The sequence below is a fragment of the Anguilla anguilla genome, chromosome 1 (genome assembly GCF_013347855.1).
Source record: "Anguilla anguilla isolate fAngAng1 chromosome 1, fAngAng1.pri, whole genome shotgun sequence".
Classification (NCBI taxonomy): Eukaryota; Metazoa; Chordata; class Actinopteri; order Anguilliformes; family Anguillidae; genus Anguilla; species Anguilla anguilla.
In genome coordinates this window covers 46,568,509-46,583,083 of record NC_049201.1, presented here as the reverse complement: position 1 = coordinate 46,583,083, position 14,575 = coordinate 46,568,509, and the positions used below count along the sequence as shown (strand labels likewise).

Genomic DNA, 14,575 nt, shown 5'->3' with positions numbered 1-14,575 from the left:
AAAACAACAATGACACAGTCATAAGATATTCACTGTAACTCAAGATTGAGGGCTAGTACTATCATTCCCATATTTAGAAAGGGCGGTGACGGTGGCGATGGGGGGGGGGGGGGGGGGGTTGTTGTGTTGGTCACAACAACCCAATATAGGAATATAATAGGAATAATATTCCCTATTATTCCTCCAACTACCTTACACAATAATGGCACAAGCATAGAATACACTACAACTCACAGAAAATGGAGGAATAATAGGGAAAGTAGTTATTTTTATTCCATTCCTCAAGTCAAAGACAAACTCTGAAAAGTGTCGGTTGTCGATAAAACTATGTGACACTTGCAACTTCATGTCTATACCATATAGACCAGTGCTTCACAAACTATTCAGACCCAAGGCACCCCTGTAAATAATCTTAATTTACACGGCACCCCAAAATGACATGCACAGTTTGCAACACCTTATACATTTTTAAGTGATAAAAAACTGCACACACTATGAATTGGTCATAAACCTTGTTAATATGCATTAAGGACAAAGAGATGAGTATGTCAAAATGGGTGAATCAATTCTGGGGCACAATTTTGGTCTTTATTTTTAAAGCATATCAGGGTTCCAGAATTTAAATGTGAACGGTCATTTTCTATGAATGAGTATATCTGGAAACAGTTGACTGTTTGCAAAATATCCCACCCTCCTTAAAAGTCCCGCCCTCCTTAGTGACTGTTGCTATGTATGATAAAAGAAGTTGGAGTCATCTACTTGAGTGAATTCACTTTACCACATGAATTACAGATGGCTTTTGGAAGCATAATCCAGTATCTTTGTTAAGTAGTTTGGCTTTATAGAATATCAAAAATACTGTATAAATAGGAAATACATCAAACTGTGGAAATATTGAAAAGGAAGGCAGTGTTTGGTCTTCCATTGATAAAGTGCTAGAAAATATTATCTGCCATTTCCTAAGTTAGAGAATAGTTGGTTGGAATAACAATACTATGCAAGGTTTGCAAAACAGTAGCCCAAGACGTTCGCTAATGTTAGCTATGCTTATGTTAGAAATAAATGCCAAAATTGTGCCCCAGAATTGATTCGTTATACTTCAAACTCAGAACACTTTCAAGCAAATATACACTACAGCAGAAGTAGGGGATCTTCCCTCTGATTGCATATTTTCACCAATCAGAAAGAGACTGAGCTAAAAGATTCTGAATGGTAAAATACCAAGTACAGTACCTCCAGTGCATGGTCACTCACCTTCATTAAGCCTAGTAATCAAATTATGTAGTTAGGGGTTCAGATGTAGCAAAAACCAGAAACATTATAGGCATCCAAGGATGAAAGTTGTCTACTCCTGCAGCACAGATTTTAGCCCTTCATTATTCTTCTGGGTTCTTTATAGTTAATATTATCACTGGCCCATTATCACAGAACATGCAGTCCTTGTCTACTTAAAACTGGTTTGGTCTCTGGATCAGAAAAAGAAAAACCAGAGGCAGTAAGGGTGACATTGTTATTTGTTGAGTACAATGGCAGAAAGCTCTGGATGGAATTACCAATCTGGGGTTTGTCCTGAATTTACAGGACTGTCTTTCTTGATTGCTAACTAAATGTTATTCTTTTCCCCTAGAACGTCACAGCTCCAGAAGTAAATGATTAGTCCATTTGTCTCCATGGATTTCTGGAATTTGGCAGCAACTGCATTTCACAGTCTCATTTTATTTAAGGCCGCAAAAACAATGTGGTTCACTAAATGAATAGGCCTACATTCTGCTGACAAAATTCTGTAAGTGGGCAGGTAAATGTACACTTGGGATCTAGAGATGAACTCACTTCTGTTTACATAAGTATGTAATAATTAACTTTCTTGTGTCCAACAGAACAGTTGCCAGTATTGAGAGATATGGTAAGGCTCTAATTCCAAAGACTTTAAAATACTTAAGCATGTTTCTGCTCAGTCCCAACTGTTTGCTGTATTCTTTTTCTGTAATTTACTATAATTTTCTAATTCATGAAATGGTCCATCTAGTTCTGCTAGGGTTTTGCCTTTTAAATATATTTTCTTCTTACTCTTTTCGGACTATGCCTGTTTTTCAATAAGGTCAACATGTCATGATTGAAACTGGCAAACTAACTGAACAATAAACAAAATTGTAGTCTACAATTTTTTAAAAAAATTATTTTTGGAGTTGCTGCTCGCCAATGAGCATTAAAACCAAAGTGAAAAACATGTAGGCCTATAGGCTATTGTTTTTTATTCACTGCTCCTTATATGACTATAGCTATATTTTAAATATTTAGCCTACTTCTGAATGTACATCTTTTAAAAACATTGTTCAACATGACAATGTAGTCATTCCAAAATAAAAATGTTTTTGGGGATACATAATTAGTCATTTCACTGTGGTATTGTAGGGGTTTCGTTTTTTATCTGTTTGAGGACACATAAGCGCTCCTGCTGCAAAACCCTTTTGTCTTATTCTCATTGTTTAAAATATTAAAGTCGGCTTTCTAATGGCGTTTGTCACCATTTTCTCCATCTCACATAGGCCTACATTGGTGGAGCTCTTTCACGGTCAATTAATCTTTACCCTGTTTGTCAAGAAGGAGTTCTGCGGGCTGTGGCGTTGTCGCAGGATTTGAGAACCAAAGGGAGTGGCCGTACACCTGTTCGACCTGTTTGGGCCACAAGGAATTTTTCCTCCGATCTCGCCCCACGGTTGAACAATCGCCGCAGCTCTAAATCCCGACAACAATGTCTGCTCCTGCTGATCCGGCGGCGGCTGCTACGACGTTCCCTTCTCCAGCAATTTCTTTACCTGTTGGACTTGACATATTGCGAACATACTCGGGGGCTCTTGTCTGCTTGGAAATCGTGAGTAGCCTATTTTCACGCGTCTGGTAGCCTAATATTAGCGACTGAACAAAGCGCCACATATTAGATAGCCCATTTTCCAAGCCCCACTTTTAAAAGTTTGAGAATCTAAACGTGTGCCCAAGTAGGCTGTTAGATCGAGTAGAGTGATGTACTGTGAAAGTAGCTAACGTTTGCTTGCGTTTTCTTCCGTTGAGTCGATCTATGATTTACATTATGTAGCCTAGCAACCTGTGTAAAACATTTGAATAAAAGAATATTGTGAATATGAAGCCTAATCCTTTGATACAAGCTCTGACAGGTGCAATTATAACGTTCGTTGCCTAGCCTACTTACTTTTCTCTAGGCTATTTTATTACCCAGTCCTAGCCTAGTTTCGTTAGCACATTCACCAGTGTTGCCAACGAAGAAAAAATCCTGTCCTCAGTTACAGCTTTCATTGATTACATAGCCTGTATTTTACAACTACAGAAATATTTGCCACCTTGCCAACATGGGCACGTGTGGATAGGTGTATTATGCAGGGTTGCCAGAATGGCATCCTTAAGTTACATTTGGCTTTTTCTCTTGACTGGTTGGCAAAGAAAACATAGGAATTTTGGTAGCCTATATATGTTTCGCATTTTAATGATTCGAGTAAGCAGATATTCTGCTTTAATAAGCACAGTTCTTTAACATTAGACCACAGTACTGTTCTCCATTACAATCGTTAGCTAATTCTGAGAGAAACATGTTTTTGGGGATAAACATTTGGCCCTATATTTTGGTATTGTAGTAGGAGTTTAATTATTATCTTGTTACATATCTTTTTTTCGGAGGACACGTTAACAAATAGGCTAATGTCAAAGGTGTTACTGTTCCAAAACCCTTTGGTTTTACTGACATTATTTAAAATTTTAAAAAAGTTGAGGACCCAGCACTGTGTGGACTAATGATGTAGCAACATCCCGAAGAAAATTCTCCTGACCAATGTCTTATTTATTTCAGCTGTTTGGAGGACTAGTATGGATTCTGGTGGCATCTTCCAACGTACCAGTGCCATTGTTGCAGGGCTGGGTGATGTTTGTGTCTGTTAGCATGTTTGTCTTCTCCACGGTGTACCTCATTGTTTTCCTCCTGGGCTTGGCTGATAGGATCAATACTGACTGGAATTTCCTGGTAAGGCCTAATACAGTTATCTCTGAAGACAATTGCTGTAACTAGCTTTTCATTTCATGTCAAAGGTTTTTCACCTCAAGGTAGACCTACATTTTCAATGGTACATTCTCATTTGTTTTGAGTATTTTGTATTGGGTCTATCCATTGTAAATAATGCATTCATTATGTGCTGCTAGGCACGTCCTGTTTGCTTGTTCAGTTTTTAATCTAGTCATGAATGCTTTCAGATACTGAGGTCACATACTTGTTAAATCTGCTAAATGTGTGTGGAGCATTATTAACCATGCAGGCTGTTATTGACATAGGTGGGATCTACCAATATCTCCTGATTGCCATTGTACAGGAATATAGTTAGACTAATATTCATTTCCAACTTAATTTACTGTCAGATAGAACTCAGTGTATGTTGGACTTTTTGAGCTCTTCTAATTTATGGCAAAATTTATTTTAAGAGTGAAATATCACATTGCTTATATGTCTCTTTGTGAGGAAATGGCTTTGTAATGCTCATGGTCTGTAGGGGACATATATCAATTGTATGTCAGGAGGCCAAACTTAATATAATATTGGAATAAAATAGCGCAAAATGATTGGGTAAAGCCGCCTTCTCAATCAGTCATCTGAAAGCTCATTTCTTCATGCAGGTGTTGGCACTGAAGTGTAGTCCGGCAGCACAAAGGTTGTTTTACTAGCTAGTGAAGAAATCTAGATTAGAAATCTAATCTTATGACATACAGTATACTATATAATGCGCTGTCTTGAGCAAGCCAGGCTGTATTTCAACAGAAAAATAGCTTGATTATATTGTGATACCTTAGTCCCACATTTAAATATTATTCAGTACAACATTTAAATAGCACAAAACAAAATTTCTTAGCCACCTGAGACTTTGTCATAATGATTAAAAAATGCTGTGTATAGAAGTCTCACTTAGTACTAGACTCCAGAGTGTTTTAGTGGGGGCTTTGACACACCTTTACTGAAATAGGTCATTTTAAATGTATGCATTGGCACACTCCAGTTTAGCCTGTCACTGTAACTACAGTAAGATGGCGTCAACAATGTTAATTATCATTAGGGTGCACTGTAAGAACAGTGGGTCCTCTTGGAACAAGCAAAATGAAGAGATTTGTGTGTGTGTGTGTGTGAGAGAGAATAAGGTTTATTGTGAGGCCTGTGAAACCTGTGGGGACTGCAGATACTGCCAATTTGTGTTTCATAAAAACAGAATCCCAGGAGGTTTGCCATCCATTTTCTGTTTATAGCACTGCCACAAGCCGCAACTCACCTTTTACTGATTTAATGCCATTATAACTTATGCATAAAATAGCATCAAACAAATGTAAGTCCCTGGCATGCCAGCATCACAGAGTAAATTGAATGTAATGGATGCCCTTGTTTTGCCTAAAGCTGATAGGCTGGGGCAGGTGCTACATAATGAGAACAAATCATCATCAGGGGCACATATGTGCCACATATTACAGACTGTAGATGTTAAGATGCCTAGCCAATGTTAAATATCACAACTATACATTAAAGTGATTATAAGTACTTAGGCTATATTATATAAGTGCCAATATTTATGTGCATTCTCAAGCTACAAAAATTGTTATCAGTTTTTACATTATAGCAGGGATTATAGAATATGAACATTTTTCACTTAGGGATTGTTATTGGGATTGTTAGCATTAATTATTATTACAGGTGTTACTTAATTTCCAAGTTCGTTGGATTACCGAGTTACTGTATGTATATTCAACCAGTCTGGACATACATTTCAAAATCACCATGATGTAGGCCTAATTAATAACAATACAAACAACTAATTTATTTGACCTGACAGCAAGAAATACCGTTCATACATCCCTTAGCATTTGTATAAGTAGAGGGTGCCATGGAACTCGAAAGCACCAGTGAACCAAACCTATCAGTAAATATTGTAGTGGGCTGGTTAATGCAAAAACAGTGATGTTAATCATGCAAAAGGTGTTCTCCACGGCATTATGGGTACTGTTACATACCAGAGAAGTATCTAATTTGTGACTACACACTCTGCAGATGATGCAAATGGGAATCATGGGAGACATTGGGTTCACAAGTTATTGTGCAGTGCTAAAGGCTGCTCTTTGAAAGTATACTGTCCAACATTGCGCCCAGCGCCAGTTGGCATGGAACATTATATCATGTTCAAAACTGAGTTTTCTATTAAACATAATTGTAGAGACTATTCTGAAAACGGGCTTCTAAAAATGATATTTTTACGTTCTTTTCCCCCAATTTGCAGCTCTGTATAATATCTGCAGGCCTGTACCAACACTGTAGCATCTAACATCTGTTAGGGGAGCACTGACTTGGACATTCTGAAATGCATGTAGCCAGTGGCCACGTTTCACTTTACAGCAGAGTTGGAGTCAAGACCAGACCCCTCAAGACCCAGACCCAGAAAAAGACCAGATCCCTTAAGACCCAGACCCAGACCAAGACCAGACACATCAAGACACAGGCCAAGACCAAGACAAGCCTCCTGAAGACACAGACTAAGACCAAGACTCGGTCCCTCAAGACCAATACCAAGACCAAGATCAGACCCCTCAAGCCAAAGACTAAGACCAAGTGCAGATCCCCCAATATCAATACTCAGGCCAAGACCTGACCCCTCACAACCCAAACTAAGACCAAGACCAGATCTTCAAGACCAATACCCAGACAAAGACTAGCCCCCTCATGACACAGACTCTTGAGGTTTTCTCCGGAAACCTCAAGAGAGACAGAAAAACAGACTTAACAGGTTGTTAAAAGATCAAGACTGAGATCTTTTACCAAGACCGGCCACTTTCATTGAGGCAGCAAAATTGTGCTAAATGCAAAGTTACAGATGAGGAATTGTATTTAGATAATGTCATCACATGCTTTTATTCCCCAAAATTTGGACATTTTTCAATCAAATTATTTTACATAAAATACAAAAATAACAAACAATAGGATTATATAAAAGACAGATTATTTAAATTTTTGAAACTGGGCTTTCAAGGTCATAACTTTATTTATAGTGAAACAACATAGTTTTGAAGCTGTATAGAGGTTGAATTTAAGTATGGAAAAGCTATAGCCATATGCTGGTTATGCTTTATGATGTTGTCTAACTAAAAGTCTGAAGTAGGTTATGGGGGAAAGCTGAACAGATAAAGCAGGGTAATAGTCTGCAGTTTGGGCAGTGACATTTCAAATTTGCCATCATTTGCTTCTGAACTCAAATTTCACAATGGAAGGCTCCAAAATTTCAATAGCAAACAATGAAATCTATTCTAATGAAAGTGTAGTGTTTGTTGCAGGAAGGTTGTCAGATAGGAGTAATGTCCCAGCAACTTTCCAGTTACCTTGCATCAAAGAAGAGTCGATTTAGCGAGCCAGTTTTAAGATGCAAAGGATATGTAATATTTAGAAAAATAACATACACCATCCATAAGAATGCTATGAATTGAAAGTGCCACTTGATATAATAAAGACATTTTGAATATTGCTTTCTTTAGCTTGCTTCAATGTTATCGTTGTTAAAAATGTTATTAAGCTAGCTGGCTTGTTATGAATGTCAAGTTTTCATGCAGATATTCATGGGTGATTCATGATTATATTCAGCTAAGTCTTGAGTGAGTAGACAAATATTTTATTGCATTCAATCACATGCAGTTTGGGGGGCAGTCGTCATTTCTCTTTTATCGCTATGTCACTAGGTAGCCATGGGGTAGGCAATTCCAATTCAGTACATGCAACAAAGGAAACTTGCAATTCTTTACAGTGGCAACTCTATGGTACAGACTACTGATGGAGTGGAGTGATTACTATCTTGAGAATGCTGAATAGAAACGTTGGTCTTGCCCCAAGACCACATGCCCGGACCAAAACCCAGACCAAACTTTGTGGGTTGAAACCAAGATCCAGACCAAGACCATATTTATGTGGTTTTAAGAGGTCTTCCCAAGCCCATAAGATCAAGCCTCTATCTCTGCTTTCCAGTCCACCTAAGCGGAGCTTAGCTGAGCAACCATCAAGCAAGAGGTTTACACAGCTGGGACAGGGAGATTCCTCTGGTTGGCAAGAACAGTCAGTCTTGTAGGGTGAGATAAGGAATCCACTATCAATTGAATCCTGTCCTCCCTGGTCAATGCTATGTACAAGGGCAAAAGGCTACTGGTCACAGTCCATGCTACTGTCATTCTGAACTGTGGTGCACGTCATTACACTTAGGGCTTGTGCCTTAGGTGGATACACCCCCCCAACAACCACACTTTTTAATTATTATTATTTCTAAATATAAATTTGTCACTCAACACAGGGCTGAACATGTCCAATTTTCACTCCATTTTCAAATATGCAACTATCGGGGGAGACATGCGTGGTTCCCCTCCCAAACACGTAGCGTAATCACCCTGCTTCTTTTCACACTGCAGACAACAGCTAAGCTTGCATGGAGTGGACTTTTTGGCCATATAATGTAGAACACCTTTCCAGGCCAGCTATTGCAGCCTTGGCTCAATTCCCAAATCATGGCTGTATGATGTTTGCTTTGTGACTGCAATTAATGTTCAGGTTTTTCCCATGAATGAAAACTTATATGCTTGCATATTCATACAATACTTTAGACTTGCCATCATGTAATTTATTGGGAAGAACATGTGGAGAACATAACATCAGTTGCACACATGAAATAACCAATGTACAGAACGTCCAGCAACGCTCGCTAAGGTGTTTGCCATTTCGTGCCACCGGCTAGCGTTTACAGCTTGGTGCCACCATTTTCTGTTTATACAAACTTCTTAGTGAATGCATCGCACAGAACGCTCAAAGAAAAGATTTATACTGGTGTAACGGTTCATGTGCACAACAGAAGCGCATAGCTCTTAGAGAAATTCACTTAATGAAGTGGTTTTATTTTTTTTGTTTGCCTGTCATTCATTTTAATAATAATTGTCATGTTTTCAGGGAGTCTCTTAGTTTTATAAGAACCTCCCTGCAGAAATGACACCAATAGTTTGAGCAGTTAGAAATGACCTTAGAGGATTGCTGGTGATAAAGCCACTGCTTTTCCAGGTTCAGTAAACACGTGTCAGTGCCCTCTACACAATGGTCTGTCTGTTTGTCTGAGTCTCCATTGTCTCTATCGATGTGTGTTTTTGCCATTCAGAGTGCTTTCACATTGCACGCACTTTTCCAAAACAGTGCTATGGAAAAATTCTAGAGGTGAGAAACTGGCAAGATTAGCTTTCATAGTGGGGGTTTCTTCTTGTTGTTGAACCAATGAACTATATATATATATATATATATATATATGTATAGTTGTTATTTCCACCCATGTAATGTGACTGGATTATTAAGGTAGAATGTTCAATGTTGCAAGCATGTAGAACTATAGCATTATTTTACAGCATTGTTCAGATTCTAAATTCTAAATTATACTTTTCAACTAAATGTTAGTGACAAGTTAAAATGTCACCTGTGAATCCGCTAGTTTTTCAGATTGAAAATGTATGTTATTCACTACTAAATGGCTGTTTCCACAGACAAAGCTGTGGTGTCTGATTAGTAGCTCCACCTTAATCTGTGGGTCTTTGTATTTAACAATGCTACCATTGTTCACATTAGCATTGCAGATGTTAAACGGAGGGCAACTTGTAGGGGAAAATTAATTTTTTACAAGACCAAACAGTATTTCAGTTTGTTCACAGTAATGAAAGTATAGCCTAACTCACGGTGACCTGATGGGCCAGGCCTGTAATGTGTATAAACATGGGGGGGTGGGGGGTGGAACTACTTCCTGCCCTGTATCAAATTACATTGGCTACTGGCTTGACTCTGATTGGACCTCCCGGGTTCACTGTGTGCCAGGCAGCCTGAATTATGCCATCAGTTGCTCTCCAATGCAGATAACAAAAGTGGCCAAGCAAATTGCTCCTGCTTTCTGTGAAAAAAAGGCTGACCTCATCAAGGCAGAATGTAACTAAAACACATGAAACCTGCCATGTAAGGTACACTCTGTCACCTTGGCATACTTCCTGCCTGGTGTATGACATGCTCCTAGCTGAAGCTTGTGTGAGATTTATGTGGGGTCAGTTTGTGGATTGCTTACTACTGTGAGGATGGTTTGGGTAACTGCTGTTAATGGGGTTGGATTGGCAGGGATTGTTTCTGATATGACTATCAGAAAATATTCTTATTATTATTATTATTATTATTATTAATAATAATAATAATAATAATAATAATAATAATAATAATAATAATAATTGCATTTATATAGTGGGTGGCACTGCAAGAATGTCCTTGGTTTGAAAACTAGCTGGGGCCTTTCTTTGTGGAGTTTGCATGTTCTTCCTGTGTCCACGTGGGTTTCCTCCCACAGTCCAAAGACATGCAGGTTAGGTTAAGTGGAGAGTTTAAGTGTGTGAGTGAATGGTGAGTGAATGGTGTGTGGGACTTGCGACAGACTGGTGACCTGTCCAGGGTGTGTTTCTGCCTGTCACCCAATGCATGCTGGGATAGGCTCCAGCACCTCCTGTGACCCCTGCCAGGAATAAGCGGGTATAGATGATGGATAATAATAATGCATTTATGTAACACTTTAAAAAGGTGGAGAAACTGAACCATCACTAATGTGTCTATCTGGGTGATGCACAGCAGCCTTTTTGAGGCAGAACGCTTACCATGTATCAGCCAGTGCAAAGAGGGAGGCAAATATTTTGTTAATATCCAGTTGTTTACATGACTGTTGCCTGTTAAGTGTGTGTTGCCCTGATTAAGTGCATCATGTTATGCTAGCAAGTAGCCATTTAAAATTTATTTCAAACTCTTGAATTATGAATTAAGACATGAGGGTAACAACGTCTTTCGGTATCAAAAACCTTGTATCAGTCTTCACTCTTCACATAGGAATGAGGTCTTCATCCTACAATGATTCTGTTAAATTTGGTAATCAGTCGATTGATATTGCTGTGGTTGTTGCTTGTGTCTCAATGAAAGGATTTGGTCTACCACTTTGTCGCACTGCTCTTCTATTTTGGAGCCTTCGTCCTCGAGGCGGCGGCCACTGCAGCGAATGGCCGCTCGTTCACCTACACCAACGTGTCCGTGTGTGTGTCTTTCTCAAGCGGGAATATCGTCACCTTCATGGATGGTCGCCAGTACAGTATTAATGTAGCGGCCACAGTAAGTATTTATCCCCAATTCTCCCCTAGCAAGAGATGTTGTTGAGTTGCATTCAAGAAACTGTAATCACACACGTTTTTCAGACTGCCTTAGACGCCGATAGATAACCTTTAGATTCAAAGTACAGCATGCCAAAGTAAGATAAAAACAAGTACAAGCCCACTACTATTCAGTGAAGATAGCCAAACTAGTTATGGACATATGAGAGGCTTTACAGGCTTTCTATTTGTTATTATGTTTAAGAAGCAAAGGCATTGTTGGTGAAATACTGAAAAACCAGGTTTTACTTAAGACCTAGATGTAGTCTTTAGGCTTTGTGTCAGGTAAGGAAAAAATACTTTTCCCTCCAGGATGAGCCATCAGTTATACTCTCATTTACCTTGGACATTTGAATAATGATTGAAACATGTTTGAATGTTTTTGACTAGTGTAACCAACATACACAAAGCTGTTTTTTGTTTTGAAGATTTGTTATTTTTAGCATACTAGCATGTGTCATTTGTGTTGTCTGAATACCAGGGGTGCAGGAATCCATTAAGTAAACAACATTCAAGTAAAAAAATGTATTTATGAAATTTTATAAAAACCTAATAAAATTAGCCTGCACTTTCAAAGATTCATTTGACCTTTTCAGTAGCAGTGTGTACATGGATATTTAGCTTAAGTGTTTGCCTTCCTCAGCGTGTGTGTCACATCAAGGAGCAAATACCAAAGGCTAATGGCAGGCAAATGCATTTTCTCTCCTGTGTGATATGCACACAGGGAAAGGCAGATTCCAGATTAATTCCTGTGTGTAGACTGGTACAAAAAAAAAATAAAACTGTAAGTGCTGGCAGGTTTTTTTATTCTTTAAGTACTTTTTAATTAAAAAAAAAAGTACTTTATTTAGGCAAATTTTCTTAAATACATGAGCTGGGCATATATTGCCTTTGTTTAAAGGAAACACAACCTATGGAACACTTACTTCAAACTTCCAGGAAATGTCAATATTTAATGTGCTTCAGTTCCACAGTTAGTTTTTATGAAGTAATGCTCCAGGGTCTGTGGCTGGAAAACTAATTTGTTTATTTGTTAATCACAGTCAGGGAGTGTTCTATCAGCATGACCTTACAGTTGGGACAACCGTGTAATGTTAACGTTGATATTTTTCTTACTTACTTTCTAGATATTTGCATTTGTGGTGACACTATGCTATGGTTGCAGCATGTTCATGGGCTTCAAAAGATGGAGAATGTACCGTTGATGCATTATGGGAATGAACATAAGCTATGGAAATGGTGTTATTACGTATAGAATTGGAGCCATACTGTATTGAACAAACATGTTTATAATCATTAGTTTTTATTTGCTGTTAACACGATTAAAATTCAGAAAATATATTTTTTATTTAGAGTAGTCACTAGCTTTTATTTGTAGCACTGAATGTATATCATCTGCTATTCTTTGAATTAGAACTTGTGCACAGAAAAAATGTAAGGAGACTACAGGTATTTGATTATGTGGAGACTGTAGTGTTGCTTTGTGGGGGGGAGAAAGGTTTAAACATTTCCATTTAGAATTCCCTTATACCCTCTATAGTGTGTACAGCTCTAACATTTCCTGTGAACTTGCAATCATATTTATTAGGATTATAGTCAAACGTAAGGCCATTCGATTTATGTGATTGTGCTGCTACACTTGATGTTGAATGTTGTTTTCCTGGTTAACAGAAAATCACCGACCATATCATTCCTGTTTGGTTAAGAATTTTGGTCTGTGTAGCTGTGTTAAATTATATTTGTGTGTGCCATTTTTTGTTATTTTTCAGTGTGTTTTTAACATTGTGCTTGAGGATAAAACATTTTGGTACTTGGAATCCTGCTTTATAAGAAAAACTTGTTCAATGCACTGAAATTTGTTTTTAAGCTTGGACCAAGGCTAAGCTTTCACATATGATAACCAATGAAAAAGGTTACAGTTACTAATCACAGGATTAATTAGGTGGTGGTAAAAAGGGAACTTCATAGAAAATAAACTGAAGGTACTGAACCCTGTCCATTGTCTATTTCTCAGTATAGTCTCTTACCTTAGCTCTCATTTATCATCAGAAAAAACGGATCTCACAACCCATCCAAAGTAGTCTCTTTGCACCAAATAAGGATAAATAAAATTAGAAGTATATTTAATATGCCTAAATAATGATTAGTATCAATATGCATTGAAAAATCACTTGTCACCCGAATGCAACTTTAAGTTGTAGTGCAACTGAGTGGAATGTTGTGCTGTTTATTTCCTCCATGAATTTTTTTTTTTTTTTTCAGGAACATTTATCTGTAATTATAATTCTATTCGAAATCCCATCTCTTTTGTAATCCTTACCCTGTTTTTCTCATTTTTATAGTGGTCATGGTCAGGGGAACCTTTTACTGTTTTTTGTTTTGTTTGAATATTTTAAATAAAAACTAAGAATGAAATACTGCCAATATGTAAGTAGCTATGTGCATATTTTATTTCTATGACCTGAAAAGGAAATGCTTGTTAGTAATTTTGTTATTGGCTACAATACTCAGTGTTCCATTCCACATTTCAGGCCAGATGATTGTTTTGCCAAGCAGATCACAACTCTTGTGAAATACAGTTAGCCATGCTGAGTGGTATCTTAGCCACCAGAGAGCAGTCTTCTCAGTGAGAAAAGTGCTGTCTATAGACATTTTCTGAATCTACTGTCAAGCCTTTTTGAACATTTCACTGTTTCCAGTAAATTTGCTATAAACGAAATGCATTTTCCAATTCATAGCAAATACACTGAAGACAAAACAAAATACATCATGGATGATATCTGTATTTGCATTCAGAAGATTGCAAGTGACAATTTCAGTGCCATGTAAGCTTTTTGTTGCAGTAGTCCATGTTAATCCAGTACAGTGTCAGCAACTGCGACTAAACAGTGACTGCATTGTCTGCACAATGAAAATCTGTGAACCCCACATGTATATGGGTTAAGATTGACAGGGTATGACAAGCTTCTTGCGCTCTGTATTAATATGGGTCATGACCAGGGTTAAAGTTAATGTTGATGGTTGCTGTACATTTATACAGGCTACAAGTACGGTTTTAATTAAGGTACTGGTTGGTGCAAATATATGTGTTTGTATGTCAGGTTACAGCATTACAGCGCTGATGGCTCTACACAAATTGGGTTTACGGCTGTATTTAGAGTGTTTCAGTGCTTTGATATATGGGCTATGATAATGGCTGTGCATTTATCTAGATTGTGGTTAGAGTTCTCGTTCCGAGGTCACCCTGTTTGAGTCTTCCCTCTCCAGGTCAGTGGTGTCTCACACTGAATACGCAATTCACATGCTG

The 14,575-nt window shown here is 38.0% G+C and overlaps 2 protein-coding genes across 2 annotated transcripts in view; one reads left to right on the top strand and one right to left on the bottom strand.

Annotated features, from left to right (window-relative positions):
• The window catches only part of LOC118235692 (tumor necrosis factor receptor superfamily member 11B-like), a 113,076-nt gene that overhangs the window by 58,045 nt on the left and 40,456 nt on the right, over window positions 1–14,575 (bottom strand). The gene's annotated exons all lie outside the window — the stretch shown is intronic.
• mal2 (mal, T cell differentiation protein 2) lies at window positions 2,492–13,694 on the top strand. The gene is made up of 4 exons (XM_035434131.1): window positions 2,492–2,872; window positions 3,860–4,030; window positions 11,045–11,230; window positions 12,396–13,694. Exons 1-4 carry the CDS (start codon window positions 2,753–2,755, stop codon window positions 12,471–12,473), a joined length of 555 nt encoding a protein of 184 aa, XP_035290022.1. The 5' UTR covers window positions 2,492–2,752; the 3' UTR covers window positions 12,474–13,694.